The 16946-nt window shown below is 41.8% G+C and overlaps 1 protein-coding gene across 1 annotated transcript in view; it reads left to right on the forward strand.

Moving 5' to 3' along the window:
- PDK3 (pyruvate dehydrogenase kinase 3) overlaps positions 1-16946 on the forward strand; it is a 67003-nt gene that overhangs the window by 30188 nt on the left and 19869 nt on the right. The window contains exons 4-6 of the mRNA XM_032842294.1: positions 723-907; positions 3218-3307; positions 16234-16311. Coding sequence (XP_032698185.1) covers positions 723-907; positions 3218-3307; positions 16234-16311 — 353 coding nt within the window. The remainder of the gene's footprint in view (positions 1-722; positions 908-3217; positions 3308-16233; positions 16312-16946) is intronic.

Consider the following 16946-nt stretch of genomic DNA (forward strand, 5'->3'; position numbering starts at 1 on the left):
TATGATGCATTGTTATAACATACCATAATTCTTAACTCGGTTTGTTTTAATTGCCTTTGCTCTGTCTACATTTCATCACTCTATTTTACTGCTATGTGAAATTCATTTCAAAATTTGACTCTTAAAAAGTTTCACATTATTTATTCATGAAAGCTGTTGCTTTGAGATTTTCTAATAAATCCCTGGAGATTTGGGGGGAGTGCCCTCGTGTTGTCAGAATAAATATTAATGTGTTCTGCAATTATTCAGCAAACATTTATGGAACCAGTATTCTATGTGATCACTTTTCCATAAAGTCCATGGATTCCTAAGAAGGCGTTTAAGCATTTTTTCTTTACTAGAACCTTTTACTTTTTATGTCTTCGAAAGAATTTTGATAGAAAGTTTCAAGCAAAACCTTGGGTAATACTTCAGTTTCTCCTTGTAGCCCATAATGATAATATCTCTGCTTATGGGGCGCCTGGGTGGCTCAGTGGGTTAAACCCAGGGTCCTGGGATCGAGCCCCACATCGGGCTCTCTGCTCAGTGGGGAGCCTGCTTCTGTTTCTTTCTCTCTGCCTGCCTCTCTGCCTACTTGTGATCTGTCAAAATAAATAAATAGATAAATAACCTTAAAAAATAAAAATACCAGCATATAAATAGTCCAGAGACAGAGCTGGGAAGTTTATGCATCAGTGCGTGAGATCAAAAGACTAACCACTTTTTGTTTCCTTCCCACACAGCTTTCTGCAAGTTCTGATCAAAGTGCGAAACAGACACAACGATGTGGTTCCTACAATGGCACAAGGAGTGATTGAATACAAGGAGAAATTTGGGTTTGATCCATTCATTAGCAGTAACATCCAATATTTTCTGGATCGGTTCTATACCAACCGCATCTCTTTCCGCATGCTTATTAACCAGCACAGTAAGTTGGGGTTTTGGTCCACTTGTGAAAGGGCACCCAGAGTGATTTCTTCCAGATGTTTTCCTGTTGCTTCACTGATCTGAAGTTTGGTCTGTAGAAATTTCATTTCTAGTTTAATTTTTCCTAAGTAAATCCTATCCATTAAAAAGCTCTTCATTAGTATTCTTTTTTTTTTAAAGATTTTATTTATTTATTTGACAGACAGAGATCACAAGCAGGCAGGGAGGCAGGCAGAGAGAGGAGGAAGCAGGCTCCCCGCAGAGCAGAGAGCCTGATGCGGGGCTCGATCCCAGGACGCTGGGATCATGACCTGAGCCGAAGGCAGAGGCTTTAACCCACTGAGCCACCCAGGCGCCCCTCTTCATTAGTATTCTTAATGGAAATCCTTGAAATGTTGATGTTCACATTAGAGGCGGGAACTCTGCCTGCCTTTTAAGCCTCTACCTTTACGTTCCTGGTGAGGGCGTGATAGTACTTTGATGTGTCTCTGAGAGTGGGGTCTAGTCTTTATTCAGGGGTTATGTGTTTTCCTTTTTGGTTTTAAAAACATCAATACTGGGAATATTGAATTGGCATTTTGACAATCCGAGCAATTGATCTTTAATTTCACCGTGATCACGGAAATCAGATTAAGCAAACTGTCAAACCATAGTCTCCTTTGGAGAGTTTTAGACCACTCACCAGGATGATAGGCAGATAGGAAAAAACAACTAAAATTCTGGCCACAAAAAAACTTTTTGGCTCATTTTCAGTATTGTCTCTTTGCCTGATTTCATAATTCTCAAGAAAAAGCACCTACATGTCTATAGCCTAAATCGTCCTCTTTGCTGAAGCAAAAAATGGGCAGAACATCTCTGCTAACTTGATTTATTTGGATTAGTGAGTGTCATACAATTATTACATGTGGGTTGGTCCCAAATGTATATTTTAAAAATAGAAGTGTCTGACAGTTTATAGGAAATTTAAATGAAAAAAGAACCTAATCACTATTCAATTAAACTACTTACATAACTACAGGGGGTTTTTTTTTTACCTAAATGTGTCTGTCTACATATATATGTACATGTTTTTAGATCACTGATTAAGCTTGTACACCTCTGTTTTTCTTCCACTTAATCATTTGGAAGTGTATGTATTGGCTTAATGCCCTTATTTGTCATTTTTCATAATTTAAAATATCCCCTATTGTTTCTCAAAGATCTTATTTATTTATTTGTCAGAAAGACAAAGAGAGAGAGAGAGGGAGAGAGAGTGCGCACAAGCATGAGGAGTGGTAGGCAGAGGGAAAAGCAGGCTCCCTGTGGAGCAAGGAGCCCGACAGGGGACTCGATCCCAGGACCTAGGCTCATGACCTGAGGCGAAGGCAGACACCCAACCAACTGAGCCACCCCAGCGTGCCAGATCTTCCCTATTTTTTTTTAAGATTTTATTTACTTATTTGATGGAGATCACAAGTAGGCAGAGAGGCAGGCAGAGAGAGAGGGGGAAGCAGGCTCCCTGCTGAGCACAGAGCCTGATGTGGGGCTTGATCCCAGGATCCTGGGATCATGACCTGAGCCGAAGGCAGAGGCTTTAACCCACTGAGCCACCCAGGAGCCCCTCAGATCTTCCCTATTTTATCCCCTAACTTAAATTCTCCTTTTGTGGAATCTAAGCTCTCCCCAATTTTTGTTTGATTTGAAAATAAGTACATCTATAAAAATTTGGATTCAGATTACTTTTTTCTTTGAGGCTCCTTTTGGCTTTTATTCAGAAGTAATATTTTGTAAATCTTGTATAGCATGGAAGTATTTGAATGCGGTTTTAAAGATACTTGAACAAAAAGAAATATCTGAACACATATTATTTGTGTATACTACATTGAAAAGTACTCCCCGTGGTGGAGGCATTTGAAATGTTCACGGTGAATTCACTTCACAAGCCTGCACTAACAGTACAGACTGCATTTTCTAAGTAAGTGGTGAGTGTTGGAATCAATGTCTGGAGTAGTACTGAGAAGGTGAGTAAATTTGGCTGAGGATGAGAATAACTTTTTCATCTAAGTCACATGGGGTAAGAGAGAAAAGGGCTGGACCCCTGGCATTGGTTATTGCTTTCTGACCTGCTAACGCAACCAGAAGGTCTTAGAACATGTCCTTCCTCCTTTGCTATCCAGTAGAGCTGATCACCCCTCAGTGTATGTGTTCTCTAGCTTTAAGTCCCTCTGGATGCTAAAATGATTCTTACAAATAAGACAGTCATTTCAAAACCTGGTAGGCTACATTGCCTGCTTTGTTTTTAACCTCTTGCTTCCCTTTTATGTTTGTTTAGCACTTCTGTTTGGTGGTGACACTAACCCGGCTCATCCTAAACACATCGGAAGTATTGACCCCAACTGCAATGTGGCTGATGTCGTGAAAGGTAAGGAGGCCACTACAATGTTAGTGATTGTAGTCCAGATAGGACTGTGGTTTAATCGAGGCAACTTGGCCATGGGGTTATGATGCTGACTTCTTTGCTGATTCATCAGGTCTCTCTGGGCCCAAGCCACTTGTGCCATATAGATGTTCTTTCTAGGCAGTTCAGGAAAAGATGCATAATTAGCAGCATTCGACATGGGAGTTTCTACCTCATTGGCTAGTTTTGTCTTGAACACTAACTGGTTGTTAGCTTCAGGAACATTCTAAGTTTTGATTGCTCCCATGATCTGAAACTTCCAGAAAATGTAAGTCCAGGTTCTAAAGTTTGGCTAAAATTCACATGGTTGTAAAATCCCAGCATTTTTCTGGTGTGCATCCCAGGTCTGGGGATCTATGTGGTAATTGAGCTTTACCAGTTCACTGGCCATCGGGCTGGATGGACACTGTTCTAGTAACCTTAGGATAGAACAGAGCCCCACAGCCATACGTCCCTGGTACCCAGGCACTTCGAATTTGAACAGCAGTTTCCTCATTATTCATTTAAGGTAAGTGTCACCTCCAGAAAGCCTTCCTAATTATAAGTGACCTACCAGGTGCCTGGACCTTTTCAGGTTTTTACTTTTTTCCTGGTATTAGTTACTCTGTGCAGCTTCAGATTCCTAAACTACCCCTTCCCAAGATTGGCTCTCCTACTACGGCCCTCCCCTCTCTCCTCTGAACACACACAAGTTTTCATGACCACAGCTATCCCGGTTTTCATCACAGATCTTAGTTGTTCCTACTTTTTCTGAACTCAGTAGGAAGTTCAGTAAGAAGCAGACGAGGACCTTGTCTTCTTGGTGAGTGTCTCAAGCTCAGTTCAAGCAGAGTGACCTTTACTGTTTGAACTCAGAGGGCCGAGGGAGGTGGCCTAGTAGATGCAGCCTCCCCAGTGGAGGAGTAGACCAGACCTTCAGCGGCTATTGGTAAAGAAAACCTGTACTGTTTGTTTACTCTGGGCATTGCTAAACCCAGGGAGAAGGACCCAGGCATGGTGGCCTTAGCTCACCCAAGGATCGGCTGTTCGGCCTCGGTTTAGGTAGGATACATCTACTCAAGTTATCTCAATTTTAAGATGACTAGGCCTAGCCTCAGCTCCCTAAGAATCCTATAGGTTGCTCACTCACAAGGTAACCTAGTGGTTGATTATGACCTCTGCAGGCCCCAGCGTAAAGGGGAGTAGGATCAGTCTTGTCCTAGCGTGTGTTCATCAGACACTAGCCCAGTAGCTTTTATGAATCAGAAAGCCTGGTTCAGGTAGTTGACTGCCCTTAGAGAAAAAGGCACAAATTCAGAAAGCAAAAGGGCATTATTATGTCCTGCCTATATGCCTTTTCTTTTGAACTATAAGCAATTTGAGGTCAGCTTTTATGTTTTACATTTGTTTTTATAATGCATATAAAATGTAGTATATGCCTTTAAGATGGTCAATAAATATTCCTTGGTTTGATAAATGTTAAGCCTTTTGATAATTTTTTAAATCAGCCTTACTGAGATCAAATTCTCACATCACTGCAAGTCACACACAAGGGTACACACAACTCAGTGGTTTTTAGCACAGGTGCACAGCTGTGCCCTCATCACCACCATCAGTGTCACACCGTCATCCCCAGGGAAAGAGACTCTGTGACCACTGGCCATGTTTTCCCCCCACCCAGCCCTAGGCAACCGCAGGTCTCCTTCCTTTCTCTAGATTTGCTATTCTGAACACTTTACTGTAAGTGGAATCACACAATACGTGGCCTTCTGTGTCTGGCTTCTTTCACTTACCAGAGTGTCTTCAAGGGTCATCTGCATTGCAATGTGGGTTAGTACTTCATTCCCCACCACTGAGTAACATTCCTTTGTATGGATATATTGCATTTTGTTGATTCATCAGCCTGTGGACATTGGGTTAGCTGGGTAACCTTGAACATGTTATGTTAACTTCTTTGGGCCTCAGTTTCTTCACCTGTAAAATGGTGCTTTTGGTAAGTCATCTTTATCATAGGGTTAAATGAGTTAATAGAGCTCCTGAAGCAGGGCTCGCACCCAGTAAGGACTGCAGGCAGGTTTACTAGCTGTGGTCCTTGGGCGTCACAGAAGTCATTTGGCTTCTCATTTATGCCATTGCTTACATAATAGATTGTTGCCTTTACTTTTGTTTCTGGCGTAAACTATGAAATATTTTTAAAAGTCATTCAGGACATTTATAAGACAATTGGATGTTTGACATTTAAGAAATGTTAATTTTTTAGATGTGATACCGATATTGTGATTAGGTTTTTTGAAGGAGTCCTAGCTTCTAGAAAGCTATTTTTTTTAATGTTAGGCATGATATAGAATGACATGTGGGTTTTGCCTCAAAATGACACATAACAGAAAAGAGTGGGCTCGTGTTGAAAACTGTTGAGGTTGGTAATGGGTACGTGAGGCGTCCTTACACTGCGCTCTGTACCTTTGCATATGCTTGCAATTACTCGTAATCACGTTGTAAAAACAGACCCGTGTTTATCATCTCATCGTTTCTTCACAGTCTTTCATTCCTTTTCAGAGAGATTTAAACCATGAGGCTGCAGCTAGATAAATAAGAGAGTTCTAAGCACCTGGTAGCACTTCCGTGGCGCAGAGAGATGAAGAGGCGCTCACGTGGGTCAGGAAGTCAGGTGGGGAGTCAGGAAGTCAGGTCGGGGGAGACAAGGAGGAGGAGCCAGCTGCCCTTGACTCTTCAGGTGCAAAGAATCTGCCGTTTTGCGGCACTTCCTGTCGGTGCTGCTCTTCCGGGCTTTGTTCTGCACTTCCGGTCGTGGCCTTACTTGTACTTCCGGTGGTCTCTGTGCCTGCGCTGTAGATTTCTCAAGGGCCGGAATTGCTCTTACCACTTCTGCATCTCTCCTCGGGATGCCAGTTTTGTAGTGAAAACTAGCTGAAGGTGATGGGTAAAGCGGTTTGATTCGTGCCCCCCCGCCCCGTACTTACAGCTCTGACTCCACTCTTTCTCCAGCCAGTTTCAACTTTCTACCCAGGGGCACTACAGTTGTAACTATGAATGAAGCTTCGGGTGTGTCCTCATGTAATCATTCCTGCCACTTGTGGCATATAACGTAGAGCCTGGATTTCTGGCGATGCCGGGTCCTGTGACAGTCACCCCCTGTGCTCTTTGGCCACTTAGATCACCACTTCCCCTCACATCCACTCTTGCACACACACACACTCTTGCCCCACGCTCCTCTGGTAAAGAGGAGGGGCTTGTATGTTCCCTGTTCCTCACCGTGTTTTTCAAACCAGGTTGTTCATTTCTCGACATCCCATTCCCATAAGGAGCTGAGCAGTGGAGGGTGGTTTCAGTTTCGGAAAGTGCATAAACACATTAAGCCACGTTCACACAATCCGCTCTTCTGCCAACCTTCACCCCCTTCACAAATCGTCCCTACTGATAACGCACAGCACACTCAGTATGCTTGTGGATACTTTCTAGAATGCTCTTTTGCTTCTTCCACCTGGTGAGGTGGATGCTTACTAAGGGCCACTTACTTGTCCTCAAACCATTGGTGTAAGTTTTCCACCTGTTGTGACTCCATGATTTACTTCAGTATTATGTAAACTGAAGAAATGCGAGTACGGAAAAGAGACTTACCTCCATTAAAATCAAGTTGAATGCTTTGGAAAGACTTGATAAAGAACAGTCTCCTAAAAAATGTAAGAAATGACAGTGAACAGGGGCAGCACTGAGTAAAACTCTCAGAATGAACCTGAGCTCATGTTGCTTCACAAGTGTCTTGAAGTTTATTACTCTTGAAAGGAATAAGGATCAGAATTCACAGATACATGTAGCATTGTTAATCTAAGAAAGAGGACCTAGAACTCCAAACCAATCCGTATTGAAGGAAAAGGCTTTGGCCATATCAGAAAAGGTTGACAGAAGATAATTGTGTATTCAAATGTGCATTTTGAAGTTAGTGTTTACAATAATAGTCATACTTCGGGGCTTCCTACTTTATCCAGCATTTTTGTCAGTCACCCAACCCTGTCCCCAGTTGGGTCCATTGAGGGGACTAATGCCATGGCACCAAAACACTAAAAAATGCTCACTGAAGAAAGTTTAGAAAATGTAGAGAAAAAGAAAAGAGAATAAAAACACCTGTTTTCATAACTAAGTGAGAATGTTGTTTTATACATTTGAGTTCATACCATAACGACGGATGATTATGCAACAGCAAATAATGTGAGTAATCCTTGTCTCTACAAAATCCATAGTATTTGTCTGTTTCCCCTTCTCCAGCACTAATGCCCATCACACATGACCTTCCTGGATGAATTCAGCACCTGACAGTGTGGCCCATTTTCCGTCCTCTCTATCATTATAGTTGGAGTCCTTCCTGTGTCTCATCTGCTATACTCATAATCTCTGTATGCGAATGGGTTTTCCAGCTGCGTGTGTATAATCTTTATTCTTCAGCAGAGTACTGGCCTTAAATCAGGTCCCTTTCCTACCCTGGCAAAATGGGCCGGGCAACCTAGCAGGAAACCAGAAGATCTCTTCTCCCTGTAGACTAAAGCACATTTTAACAGTCCTCTCTGTTTCATTGCCTCTGGGCCCACTCCTAATTTTCTGCGTGTCAGGATACCTGAGCAGATGCTGTTTCTGGTTCAAGATAAGACCGAGAGAAGAAACAAAGCGGAGAGCACCAGTGGTCAAAAGGCCTCAAATTCATCCCTGTCTCAGAGCAAAAAGGCACTGAGTCTATTACCCCCAGATGCCCCAGGAGCAACAATCCAAAGGTCTCAAAGGGCCCATGCCTCACAGTTATCCCCAGTACTCCCAAGTGCTGGCAAGAAGAGGAAGAAATGCGTGTTGGTGTCTTTTGACTCTTGGTGAAGGCATACTGCTCCCTTCCTCTTTTTCAAGCAGTTGGTATTTTTTTGTTGACTTTTTGTCTTCTCATATCCTACTAGATTTCCCCATTATTTTGCTTGGTGTATCTCTATCTTAGATACTGTTTTCCTTTCGTTTGGTTTTCAGAAGCTTGATGTGGAGGGAGTAGGGGTTCTGGCTTTCGCTGACAGCTCTACTGTTGATTTTTGCAGCTGTGGCGATCCTGCGTGCGTTAAGCACAGTCACATCTCTAGCCCACATGCCCTGCGTCACGCACACATGCCTGCGTATGCATATCTATGTGTCTTGCAGCCATACAGAACCTTCTTGAACGCACAACGATGCCATACTTAGATCTCTTGAGACAGACTACAGAACACTTTTATGTGGAAGGGTAGGGACAATATTTTTATTTTGGACTAGACAGTTGTATAAACGTGTAAAAATGGGGTGCATCTTGCATAACACTAATTAAATGTGCAGAACACTGAAGCGTGCCCTCTTCCTGCTTACTTAGCACATAATATCTACCTTTATACATCTGCAAATTATAGACTCACAGTAGCGAATGCTAGAATTAGTGTTGTAAAGCTGTTCCTATTATCCTTTGAGATATCCTTCCATTGTGACCCTTTTCCCTCCTGTCTGTAAGAAACCGGGAAATGGAAAATCCTGTGGTAAGATCATTTTAAAGGTACAGACTTAGATGCTTGGCCCAGGAGTCAGCTCTCACAGTGATGCTAGCTTGGCCGTGTTGTTCCTCCATGCTGTTACATGACAGCATCCAAATGCTATCCTGAGAGCCTGTCATTACTCTGGCTCAGAAATAATGTCTTCTGCTCTTACTTAGGGCTCTTCAGGTTGTAAGGTACAGAGATCAACTTGTGTTAGCCCAAGAAATAAACTTACTAAAGAATCTAGTAGGTTCCATGGTAATCCAAAGGCAAGAAGCACCTCACTGTTGGAGCTATAGATATTGGAACTGGGAAACAGAGAACAAGGTGGTTTTCTGTGTTTCTTTGCAACTGGGGTTGCTGAGTCACAGTCCCTCCATCTTTCTCTTGTAGGCTGACTGACTTGTTTAGGGCAGTGGTGGGCACTCCAGGCCCTCTAGATTATAACTTCCAGTGGGTCCTTTTTCTCTTCTGCCCTGCCTGAGTGTCTCGAACCTAAATTCTCAACAAATGAATTTGGTTGGCTCAGCCCGTCCTTTTGCCCCTGACCCCAGGTTTTAGGATTCTGGTCAAACTGTAGATTGGTTTACCTGCATTAGATGTTCTACCCTCACTCATCTGGTTGGCTGGGGTTTGGAGAGTAGGAGAAGGTCCAGTGCCTAAAAAAGAAACTCTGGTTCCTACTCGGAATGGGTTCTGGGTAGGATGATAAACATACCTTACCAGAATTGCTTTGTAGCTTAAAAGGGTTCTAAAGCAGCGTATCTCTGACTTTGTGATGCTTTATGGTTGTTCATGTCACCTCTTCTGACAGTGGCTTTTTAAACTTGAGCTGGACAGTTTTTTATATCCTGTTAGATACAAGTTAGGGACCTTGGCACCTTCATGTTTGTTTTTTCAATACTCAAATTTATCCTTGTCTAGCCTCTTAAAAGATATTTGTAAACAAATGATTACGTGTCTTCATGCTAGGGGCTAATATTTGATAGCAGAATTCTGTGGTGAGTTTTGAATAGGAAGATCTTTTTTAAAAGATTTTATTTATTTATTTGACAGAGAAAGAGATCACAAGTAGGCAGAGAGGCAGGCGCGGGGGGGCTGGGGGAGCAGGCTCCCTGCTGAGCAGAGAGCCCTATGCGAGGCTCGATCCCAGGACCCTGGGACCATGACCTGAGCTGAAGGCAGAGGCTTAACCCACTGAGCCACCCAGGTGCCCCAGGAAGATCTTCTAATAGAAAAGTCTAATAAAATAATTTCCATAATCTAGTAAACATTCCTATGCACTTAAAAAAAAAATTCCTGGGGCACCTGAGTGGCTCAGTCGATTGAGCGGCTGACTCTTGATTTCAGCTCAGGTCATGATCTCAGGGTCCCAGGATTGAGCCCTGCGTTGGGCTCCATGCTCAGTGGGGAGCCTGCTTGAGATTCTCTCCCTCTCCCTCTGCCCCTCCCCACCTCGCTCTTTTTCTCTCTCTCTCAGGTAAATAAATAAAAAATAAATTTTAAAACCCCTAATTCCTGGCTAAGTTGAATCTTTTGGGCTACTTGCTGTGTGAACCTTCACCCTACCCTTAAATAAAATATATTTTGTCTTGTGTGTTTACAGTTTGAGTAGCCTGGGGAAGTACATATGTGCCATACCCACAGTTTTGTTACTTTATGATCATTATTTTCCTTGAAAACAGATTTTTAAAATAATAGCATTTATATTCAGTGACAATAATAGTCATTTCCTGATACTTGCTTTTAAAGGTTGGTGGTAAATACTGGCCCAAATATATTGCAGACAAAAATAACTCAGTAAATTATCATATTTTACAATTTTGGCGTCTAATTAAAAAGTAGAAGTGTTATTAGAATGTTTATTGTAAGTAGAACTTGCATTTTACTCTAGAATAAAGGAAATGAATTAATAAGCCAGTAGTTGAATTTTGGGTATATTGTTTTAAAGTTTTTCATGTGTATGTCATACACCCTGGTGCCCCATGACCATTCATGTCCTGGGAGAGACAGTGACAGAATTAGCATGACCTGGCCTTGGCTTTCTAGGCAAGTGGGCCCCAAATCTAGCTTCTCTTCAGAATTACTTGCTAAGTGTTTTTTTTTTAAGATTTATTTATTCATTTTAGAGAGAGAGTGTGCAAGCAAAGGGAAGGGCAGAGGGAGAGAGGGAGGGAGAGTATGTTAAGCAGAGTCTGCACTGAGCATGGAACGCAGGGCTCAGTCTCACAGCCCTGAGATCAAAACCTGAGCCAAAAGCAGGAGTTGGACGCCTAACCAACGGACCCACCCAGGTGCCCCTTAGTTCTTTAAAATATGGATTCCTAGGCCTCAATATAGACCTACCACATCATACTCTCCAGGGGTTCATTTTAGAATCTCTCCAGGTTTTTTTTTTTTAACTTGGTAATGAATTTACCATACAGCCTGTTTTGGAAATCACTCTAGGCCTTAGTTCCCAGTCTGACCAAAAAGAGTATCTGTCATCCATATAACTGACTGCACCTTGATAACCTTATCATGGATAGCAGGATTGTTCCATATTACCTCTCCATCAGAAAGGATGAATACCCAATTTTTGTATCGACGTGGATGGGACTGGAGGAGATTATGCTGAGTGAAATAAGTCAAGCAGAAAGAGTCAATTATCATACGGCTTCACTTACTTGTGGAGCATAAGAAATAACACAGAGGACATGGGGACATGGAGAGGAGAAGGGAGTTGGGGGAAATCGGAGGGAGAGAGGAACCACGAGAGACTGCGGACTTTGAGAAACAAACCGAGGGTTTTGGAGGGGAGGCGGGTGAGGGGATGAGTGAGCCTGGTCGTGGGTATTATGGAGGGCACAGACTGCATAGAGCACTGGATGTGGTGCATAAACAATGAATCTTGGAACACTGAAAAAATAAAGCTAAAAAAAAATTTAAAAAAAGAAGGATTGTTCCATGTGACGGTGCTCTAGCATGGGCTCCAGCCAGCCAGGCTCTACCGACTGAGCAGCCAGGTGCCCCCATAATGCAGTTCTTAATTACAGCATTGATACACTATAATTAGGAGTAGGTTTAAAAATTCTTATTCACATGTGGTTTTAGGAACCGTACTGTGTCTTTGTGTTTCAAGTTGCCTGCTTTCTGGACTTGGTCATCTTGCCCATGTTATATTTATGTAACACTTTTTCCTGCACGACGCTGTTAAAATCTCGTGCTCCTGGCCAAGCCAGTGCCATGAGGAACCAGTACATTTAGCGGGACTAGGTTCTTTTCCTTTTATAGTGAATGGAAGAATGATGCTTAAACGTCCTTAAAGGTGTCACATACTTGGGGGCGTTGTTTTGTGGAGGTGTGTTGGCTTTGTGGTTAACGAAGCATCATGTTTCAGTATTTGTTGGTTGAAAGAAAGTGGCCTTGGAGGTTCTCAGTCCGCTTTGTGCTATCGTGTCACTAGGTGGAGATGTAGCGCTGTTCAGTGGTGTAGCCAAAGTGAAGAGTGAGGCTTGAGTTCTTGTCTCTTTACAAGACTGCTTTGCACATATTTGATGAGGTTTCTTCTACTCTAGGGAAAAACTTGTAAATTTGGTATGATTCTGAATTTTTGTTTTTTTATTAAGAGTTTAAAATCAATCCTGCTTTAATGTCTGTTTTCACACCGATCAGCTCTGTTTTAAAAGATAGTTTTTCCCCTTAATGACGTGTCCTTTGTCTATCCCTCGTTGTTTCACCTTGTCATCGTTATTCTAATGTCTCTGTGACTGTTTATAGTGGTTTAATTCTAAAAGTCTAGTAATATAACTAGAATTTTTTTTTTTTTAAAGATTTTATTTTATTTATTTGACAGAGAGAGATCACAAGTAGGCAGAGAGGCAGGCAGAGAGAGAGAGAGGGAAGCAGGCTCCCCGCCGAGCAGAGAGCCCGACACGGGACTCGATCCCAGGACCCCGAGATCATGACCTGAGCCGAAGGCAGCGGCTTAACCCACTGAGCCACCCAGGCGCCCCTATAACTAGAATTTTTATTCTGGGGTCAAATATTATATGAAATTTTAATTTGGCAGCAGTATGAGGTAAATGAACCAAAATTTGTAGTCTGAACATACCTGAATCTTATTTTTATATTAGTTTAGGCTGCCAGGGTCTAATTTTTATATATTTAAATTCAGTAGGGGTCACTTTTTCCCTCTTTCTTTCTTCTGTTCCTCTTGAATCTTAAGTGTCTATGCACACTATTGATGTGGGGGATTTTTAAAAAGTACAAGCCTGTTTCCGAAGAGCTGGTGTCCAGTTGAGAACATTGCAAACACACCTACAGAGGATTTTAAAGTAATCTGAGTATCTGATCTTTAGAAACTGTGAAGGTGGAACTTTAAAAAACAATCTCACTTTGGAAAAGATTCTGGCTGTTCCTCAAATGTTTAAACACTGTGATACCTTATGATCCAGCAATTTTCCTCTCCTAGGTATACATTCAAGGGAAATGAAAACATATGTTCACCAAAAAACCTGGGACAAGAATGTTCATAGCAGCATTATTCATAATAGCCACAAAGTGGAAACAACCCAAATGGCCCTCACCAGATGAACGGATAAACAAAACATGGCACGTGTGCAGCATGGTACCATTCAGCCATGAGGAGGAATGAAGTACTGACCCACGTTGAGACACGGGTGACCCTTGGAGACACTCTGCTAAGTGAACGCAGCCAGACACAAAAGGCCACATATTGTGTGATTCCACTGTGTCTAGAAAGCAAACCTAGAGAGAGAAAGGAGACCCATGGTTGCCGAGGGCTGGGTGGGGGGAAGCCACGGCCAGTGGTCACGGAGTCTCTTTCCTGGGGATGACGTTGTGACGTTGATGGTGGTGATGGGGGCACTACTGTGCACCTGTGCTAAAGACCACTGAGTTGTGTGTACACTTTAAATGGGTGACTTGCAGGGATATGAGAATTCAATCTCAGTAAGCCTGGTTTAAAAATAAACTATCAAGAGGCTTAACGTTTATCCCAGGAAGGACTATGTACTGACCATCTAATCGGTATATACTAAGTTCTGTAGGAGTTACAAACCCAGTGTAAGACAAACCCAGTAAGACAAACTGCTTCCAGTTCAAAAGAGGCACCCGTGCAGTCTATAAGAATACACTTTTGCTTTCTGAATGTTTCCCGTCTTTCCGGACGTAACCGCCTGAATTCTCTTCCAGCTGTTTCTTAAATAGCCCTGATCTTCTTACCCTATGTCTTTTTTTTTCCTTTCAAAAGCAAACTGTTGCTACTCAGACTTTGATAAATACCGGCCCAATCCTATGAGCTTTAGCTAACTTAAAGGACATTTTTAAGCTACGGCAGTGTTCCCAGTAACTTAGAGTGTGTGGTTCACGGAAACCCATTCGTTGAGCAAATACTGATATTTCATTACAAGTAATTGGCAAATCTTAAAACTTTTGGCATTATTATTTTTTAAAAAGATTTTTTTTAAAGATTTTATTTATTTATTTGTTAGCGAGAGAGAGAGGGTGCGTGTGAGCACAGGCAGGCAGAGTGGCAGGCAGAGGCAGAGGGAGAAGCAGACTTCCCGCCGAGCAAGGAGCCCGATGCAGGACTCGATCCCAGGACACTGGGATCATGACCTGAGCCGAAGGCAGCCGCTTAACCAACTGAGCCACCCAGGCGTCCCTAAGAAGATTTTTAAATTCTTTTTATTTCAACTGATGAACAAACATTGATATATTACCTTTTTAAAAAAGATTTATTTGTTTATTTTAGCGAGAGAACACAAGCAGGAGGTACAGAGGGAGAGGGAGAGAGAATTGGAAGCAGATTCCCTGCTGAGTGCAGAGCCCGACTCAGAGCTTGGTCTCATGACCCTGAGATCATGACCCGAGCTGAAACCAAGAGTTAACCAACTGTGCTGCCTTGGCACCCCAACATTGGTATATTTTATTAACTAAAATCTCTGGATTACATCAAGGTTCACTCTTTGCATTGTCCAGTTCTCCTTGCTTTAACAAGTGCATAATGATGTGTACCCACCATTGCAGCACCCTACAGAGTGGGTTCACTGCCCTCAGAATGCCCCATGCTCTACCTGTTCACCCCTGCCCCTCCTACCTCCCCCTGAACCCCTGATCATTTTACTGTCTTTATGGTTTTGCCTTTTCTAGAATGTCCTATAGTTTTTAACTTAAAAAGTTTTTTTTATTATTGAAGTATATAGTTGGCCTGCAATGTTACTGTCAGGTGTACAACATAGTAATTCAACAGTTCTGTACATTACTCTGTGTTCACCATAATAAGGGTAGTCACCATCTGTCGCCATGCAAATCATAACTGTAAAGAAATAGCACTTGACAGCAGTCAGAACAGCTAATATCAAATGACAAGAAATAACAAAGGTTGGTGCAGATGTGGAGAAAAGGGAACCCTCGTGCACTCTTTGGGGGAGTGTATTTGGTCTAGATACTATGGAAAAGAGTATGGAAGGTCCTCAAAAAACTAAAAATAGAAATACCATATGATCCAGTAATTCCACTTCTGGGTATTTACCCCAGGAAAACAAAGACACTGATTTGCAGATATATGCGCCCCTGCTTTTACTGCAGCATTATTTGCATTAGTCAAGATGTAGAGGCATCCTAAGTTCCATCCATAGATGAAGGGATAAAGGAGCAGTATATACATACAATGGAATATTACTCAGCCATGAAAAAGAATGAAGTTTTGCCATTGATGGCAACATGGATGGTCCTAGAGGGTGTTACACTAAGTGAGATAAGTCAGAGAAAGACAAATACTATATGATTTCACTTACATATGAAATTTGAAAAACAAACAGACTCATAAATATAGGGAACAAACTGGTGGCTGCTAGAGGGGCGGGTAGGGGAGAGCTGAACTTGGTGAAAGGGATTATAAGATACAGCTTTCCATTTATAAGATAATTAAGTCAGAGAGGTACAGCATACAGAATATAGTCAATAATATTGTAACAACAGATACCTTTTGCTGCAATTTAGTCAGCTTCCGTGGTGTTCAAAAGTAGTCTTGAGTTCATAGATTTTCATGGAAAGTGCCTTTTAGGAACATTTAAAAGCTAAACAAATGTACGCCTAGTATAGAACTAGCCATGTTGTCATTAGTGCGACATTTTGATATTGTTGTCATCATTACAATTTTAAAGGAGGAGAAATTCTGGTTCAGTCCCAATAATTCTATTATAGCCAAAAAAAGACTTGTTTTTCAAAAGCAGTAATTAATTCTGAATCCATCAGTTTAGTAGCTGTCCTAGTTTTGTTTATTTTATCTGTCTATATGCCTGTCTGCCCATATGCTTTTATCTAAAGCTAAACTTCTTTATTGCTTTGCAGATGCCTATGAAACCGCCAAGATGCTGTGTGAGCAGTATTACCTGGTAGCTCCAGAGTTGGAAGTGGAAGAATTCAATGGTAAAAGAAAAATCATTTTTACTGTACATACAAGGAAGGTGACTAAAAATCTGATGATACCTGAGCTATATTTCAGTGAGATTTCCTCACATTACACCGCTTTCTCATCTTTCTTTTCTTTTTCAAGCTTTTCTATCTCTTCGGTCTCCTAAGCATATTATGGTAAGGAGTTTTCGTACGAGTTTGTAATCTCCTCGAACTCAGAGTTCTTGGAACAGAAGTCATCAAGGTAGAAATTGCACAAACAGATGAATAGGCAGTTCTCAAAACAACAAATGCCAGGCAGTCAGTAAATATATGGAAACATGTGTAACTAGACTAATCAGAGAAGTACAAACAAAAATGGAGAAATGCCATATTTGTCTTTTAAATTGGCAGTGATTATAATGTTGTAATACTTTGAATTGGTGCCCAGAAAAATACTCTTGACAACACTTACACATTTCTGGTATAAGTTTAAATTAGTACAGCCTTTCTCAAAAAATGCTAGCAATGTCTTTCCTGTTGGCCCAGGAAATTAAAATTCAGTAATGGTCATATTCTTTGGTCCCGTAAATTAAACTTCAGAAAGTTTATTATGTGAACGTAAAGGTGTACACAGATGTATGTACAAGAGTAACAACCACAGTGGTTTT

Source organism: Lontra canadensis, unplaced genomic scaffold, assembly GCF_010015895.1.
Source record: "Lontra canadensis isolate GAN:19392208 unplaced genomic scaffold, GSC_riverotter_1.0 scaffold127, whole genome shotgun sequence".
NCBI classification, from domain to species: Eukaryota; Metazoa; Chordata; class Mammalia; order Carnivora; family Mustelidae; genus Lontra; species Lontra canadensis.